We start from the raw sequence: 5,868 nt of genomic DNA on the forward strand, positions 1-5,868 counted from the left end.
GTACCACCACCACCACGACCTACACTACCCAAAACTCAAACCACCTGCATTACCACCACAATCACCACCGACCTGACTACCATCACGACCTGATAGTAAGGGCATTTTATGAGATATTTCACAAATCTGTTAACTAAATTGTTACCAAAAAATTTCTTCACCAATATGTTTGTAAAGGTGTGTAATAACTAATAACATGTGTTAAAATGTTGAAGGTCAACTCCCGTGGGAAACCCAGAAAAAAAGCTGTTGAATTCGGGTACCGAAAAATTATTTTCGAGAATTTTTATTTTTTTAAATCGGCCCTTAAGTAACTTATGAGGGGTCAAATAAGGGTTTTTCATGATTCTGAGTTGATTGTTAACATTTATATTTCACCACAGACACTCCTTTGTGGAAAAATAATTCCTAAATATATCTCATTTTCTACTTTGCAGGACATGGAGTCTAGCAATATGGATGAAGACGTTACTCCACCTGTGCTCAATTGCTTCATCTGTGCACGCTCGGATACACCAGCTGAAAGGCTCATACAGGCAACTCCAAAGGGATACTCAACTTTATTGAAACAAGCAGAAACTGTCGAAAATGTTACTGTTGTGGAACGTATGAAGGAGGCTCAAAAGGAAGGAAAACTGAGGTACCACCAGAAGTGTAAAAATGATCTGTACAACAACTTTGTTGCAACCACCAAGAAGTCAGCTCAAGCATCAAAGGCAGAGAAAGAGTCATCAAAGTTGAAGAGAAGACGCACTACTTGTGAGTTCAGTTCATCAACTGGCTGCAGTTCTAGAAGATCACAGTCAGTTGACCTCCTGTATAAGGATGTATGCATTCTTTGCAACCAACCAGCCCAGCTCTACAAAAATAATCCAGCACAAGCTAGAAAGAAATACAGAGTGCCAGATAATTTGACTGCAGATACACTGAAGGGATTATTACACACCTTTACAAACATATTGGTGAAGAAATTTTTTGGTAACAATTTAGTTAACAGATTTTCATATGTTTTCCTTACTATGACCATGAATTGGTCGCCCAGGTAGCTCAGATGGCAGCGCACTGTTGCGGTTCATCAGAGGACCTGGGATTCGATTCCTGGTCGAGGCGTGTAATCTTTTCCACAAATGTCAATTAATTACTACAAAGATAAAATGTTATTAATCTCGGTTTTCTTTTTCTTTCAAATATCATGTTTTTCCGAATCACTTTCGATAGAAATCGCATGAAAGTTCATGTGAAAAGGTAGAGCTGATGCAACGCTCGAAAGCTTTGGAATTGGAATGTATGAAGAAGAAGAAAAAGAAGCAGCTGTGAAGAAGAAGATAAAGAAGCAGCTGTGAAGAAGAAGATGTGCCATTGCCGGTTGGCGCCTCGTCAGGAAGATGGCGGAGCGTGAGAGGGTGGATTCCCTGGTCGCTTGGTCGGCCTCGGTACGGCCCCTGCTCGCAGCTTCCTACGCTTCCTTTGATGCTTCTGATGTCCCGCAGCTCGTGGCGTCCATTTTGAAGAGGTACCCCAGCGCTGTCCCGTGCCAGCCACTTCCTATAAATTCTCTTCACGACGCGATAGCGTTACTGGGCTTGTGATTGTATCCGAGATGTGGCTGCGGCCCTCCCGCCGATTGGCTAGTTGAAGCCGGCTTCTTCCGCAAAGGCCTTGCTGACATGCTGAAAGTCGCATTGACGAAGACTTCGTGTTATTTGTTTATATGGGAAAACGTACAAGACAATCTTTACTTGTGCAGACATGATGATGATGACGATGATGACGATGATGACGATGATGATGATGATGATGATGATGATGATGATGATGATTGATTATTATTATTATTTTGGACTAGCAGAAGTACCCGGTCATTGCCGGGCGGGGGAGGGGAGGGGGGGAGGGGAGCGAGCCCCTTGGCAAAGCGAGCGATTTTTAGCGTCATAGCGTTTCATAGCGTCATAGCGATTTTTTTTTTTCATAGCGTTTCATAGCGTCAGCGATTTTTTTTTTTTTCATAGCGTCATAGCGATTTTTTTTTTTCATAGCGTCATAGCGTTCATAGCGTCATAGCGTCATCACGTGATCGCTCTGAGCGAATCAGCGCCCACCTGCTCTGATTCTGTTGATTCTGTGCGCTGAAATGCGCTGAGGTAAATATGAATAAAAAATATGGATCGTCAAATATTTTGAGTTCGGCCATGTTCGTCCCAGGCTCAATGGCCATGTCTATGCCAAATATCAAGCACGTAAGCCTCTCCGTTTAGGAGTCTATCGGTAACATCACACACACACACACACACACACACACACACACACACACACACACACACACACACACACACACACACACACACACACACACACACTGTTTTATATATATAGATGATGTGGTATTTATTACCTTATTCGAGGAACATGCAGTAGCCTATGCACCGTGTTTCCAAAGGGAATTGTAAACTATGAATATTTATCCTTGAGGTAAGGAAGGTGCACTCGTGTGTGAGTGGTTTATTACATGAGTGAAACATGGATGTGAAATGCAACATTCGGATGTATTAATTGATAATACGTAGTCGTGTAATGGCACAAACAGTCCTAATTTGATTTGGACCTTGTTAATAACGTTCGTTAATAAACTTCATTAACAACTAAAGGGAAGCGATATGAAGAGAAGATCAAAGGTGGATCGTGGATTGTTGCATTGGGAGAAAGAAATATCAGGAGTTAAGTTGTGTGAATAGAGGAGGTTGATTATAATATGTGTGGTGTAAACATGATGTGTGAATAGAGGAGGTTGATTATGTGTGATGTAAACATGTGTGAATAGAGGAGGTTGATTATGTGTGATGTAAACATGATGTGTGAATAGAGGAGGTTGATTATGTGTGATGTAAACATGATGTGTGAATATAGGAGGTTGATTATGTGTGATGTAAACGTGATGTGTGAATAGAGGAGGTTGATTATGTGTGATGTAAACATGATCGATGTGTGAATAGAGGAGGTTGGTTGTGTGATGTAAACAGGAGGATTCATGCTCATTAAAGGCTCAACAAATAACATCTGGTGTGACGTCTATCATTGCCGGTTATGCTGGAGGGAAGGTGTTTTGAACTTGGTGAGAATGTGCAAGTTGAGCTGAGGATGAGAATTTGAGATGAGGAGGAGAAACGCAGCCCACTGCGCTATTGAGCCAGTCGTAATCTCCTCAGAACTCTCCACACTTTAACACCGAGCTTTATAATGGGCGATGTCTTACGTGCCTGGTAGGCAGACCCCGAATGTTAGTGTAAGTATATATATATATATATATATATATATATATATATATATATATATATATATATATATATTAGCTGAGGTACCCGGCTTCGCCCGGGTTGAATAAGAATAAGACAAATATATGATGAAAAGAACATGTATATTTTAGAGCAATATCACAGTACATTTCCGACATGGCGTTTTTTCAATTTTCAATTTCTCAAAACCTCTGGGTATACAACATTTCTGGTTTTCTTACTTGGTGCCAAGACATAAAGATTGCTTGGTTTTCCAACCCTCGAGCAGCCCACGTACAGCTGGCCATGGGCAAACACTTGTTCTGTGAAGTTCAGGCCTACAACCTTCATTGATTGCCCCTGCGCCTTGTTGATGGACATAGCAAAACATAGCCTGATGGGGAACTGAATCCTCTTGAAGGAGAATGGAAGGTCAGGTGGAATAAGTGGTATCCTTGGAATGAATACTTTCTCTCCTCTGTATTGTCCTGAGAGGATGGTTGCCTCTAGGACATGCGGCATCATTTGCTGGATTGTCAATCGTGTTCCATTACACAGCTTTGGTGGATCAAGATTCCTTAGAAGCATGATTGGTACTCCCACCTTGAGAATCAACCTGTGTGTTGGGAGTCCTTGAGGCTGAAGACTGTTGAGAAACTCAGTTGGGAAGTTTACTGCCTGATCTTCATCTGTCACTTTGTCAAGAGAATCATAATTTCTTTCATGACTGGGAAGTTGGTGGAGGAGCAAATTGTTGATCTCTTGAACAGCATTGTTCTTGGGGGCCAAAATGGCTCTTTCGGCAAGCCATGATGAGTCCTGGAACTGGGTCTCCATATTGGGAAAGACCTTTTTGATCAAGTCATCTTTTGTTTCAACAAACTGTCCAAATGGTAGAGTTATTTGTTCTGATGCATCATGAGGGTATAGGCCATTGCCAACTTTCAAAAGCTGGCTTGAGAACTCCTCTGCAGTGTTGTCACCAAGAAGGTGGACTCTCATGTTGGTATTCAGGGTAAGTCTTTGCACATGTGGCCAGAGGAGATAAGAAGACTTGATACAGGCCTTGACTTGATCTGCTCTTGTGCCCCGTTGGATGATTGGGAGAGTCTGACGAAAGTCTCCAGCCAGAACAGTTGTCACACCACCCATGATTTTCTTGTTGTTGCGAATATCTTGGAGTGTTCTGTTCACTGCTTCGAATGCCTGCTTGGGGTTCATAGTAGCCTCATCCCAGATGATGATTTTGCACTGTTGAAGGATCTTGGCGTTTGCTGAATTCTTGCTAATGTTGCAGGTTGGGGTGTCTTGCTTGGTCAAATCCAAAGGCAGTTTGAAAGTTGAGTGTGCTGTCCTTCCTCCTTCAAGAAGTGTAGCTGCAATTCCACTTGAGGCCACAGCCAGAGCAATTTCCGACTTTTGACGAACCTTGGCCAGGATGATATTAATGAGGAATGTTTTTCCTGTCCCGCCAGGAGCATCGAGGAAGAATATCTTGCCAGCATCATCAGCGTGGTCCGTGTCGTCGTGGTAGCGGACCGACTCTCTCTCTCTCTTTGCTCTCTCTCTCTCTTTGCTCTCGTCTCATCTGCCTCGTCTCCCGCTCATCTCTTTCTGCCTTGGTGGTCGACTACTTCTATCTCTTCCTGGCTCATCTGTTGAAGTAGTCCGCAGCGGCGCTTATATCACGCGCCTTGCAAATCAACCCGCACGCGCTTCGCTCTGCCTACCGGTGAACACGCCTCGGCCCTGACTGGTCGCGAGGGTTCACCGGCACCTCCCTTCGTGACACGTTGATGGGGCCACGCCTTCGTCAGGGTATTGATCAGTTTGAACTTTTACCTGATGTTCACTTGTCAAATGCACAATTGCAAATGAGGCCCGGTTTTTTAAACCATTAAAATAAAAAGTAGTCTATAACCACCGGGATTTTATGCTGATTCCGAATCTGTGTCTAAAACTTTTCTCCGATGTGTAGTTCTTGAGTTATAAGCGGACATCCAGACACACACAGACACTCCTCCTTTATATATATATATATATATATATATATATATATATATATATATATATATCTATATATATATATATATATATATATATATATATATATATATATATATATATATATATATATATATATATATATATATATATATATAATCGTTAGATTAAATAAGACGCGGACGTAGCTTCAGGGCGTCGATCTTTAATTGTTGACAAGCTTTCGACCAACAAAGGTCTTCTTCTGAGTCGGCCCCAAGTTGACTCAGAAGAAGACCTTTGTTGGTCGAAAGCTTGTCGACAATTGAAGATCGACGTCCTGAAGCTACGTCCGTGTCTTATTTAATCTAACGATTATTTATTCAATGCAAATGAGACGCCCTGCTCGTACTGTGGAGTTTCTACTATTTCTTAGTTTTATTTATATATATATATATATATTGTAACGGTTTTGAGAAGTGTAACGGTTTTTTTGAGAAGTGTAACGGTTTTTGAGAAGTGTAACAATTTTGGAGGAAGTGTAACGAATGTGAAAACGTTACAATGTGAACGTTACAAAAGTATGGTAACACCCTGGTAATGTAAATAATGGTCG

At 41.7% G+C, this 5,868-nt stretch overlaps 1 protein-coding gene across 1 annotated transcript in view; it reads left to right on the forward strand.

Annotated features, from left to right (window-relative positions):
- Positions 1–1,372: 1,372 nt before the first annotated feature.
- Positions 1,373–5,868, forward strand: part of UBR4 (ubiquitin protein ligase E3 component n-recognin 4) — a 203,382-nt gene continuing 198,886 nt past the window's right edge. Inside the window, exon 1 of the mRNA XM_078771567.1 lies at positions 1,373–1,513. Coding sequence (XP_078627693.1) covers positions 1,386–1,513 — 128 coding nt within the window. The 5' untranslated portion in view covers positions 1,373–1,385. The remainder of the gene's footprint in view (positions 1,514–5,868) is intronic.

The sequence above is a fragment of the Myxine glutinosa genome, chromosome 2 (assembly GCF_964187855.1).
Source record: "Myxine glutinosa chromosome 2, kmMyxGlut1.1, whole genome shotgun sequence".
NCBI classification, from domain to species: Eukaryota; Metazoa; Chordata; class Myxini; order Myxiniformes; family Myxinidae; genus Myxine; species Myxine glutinosa.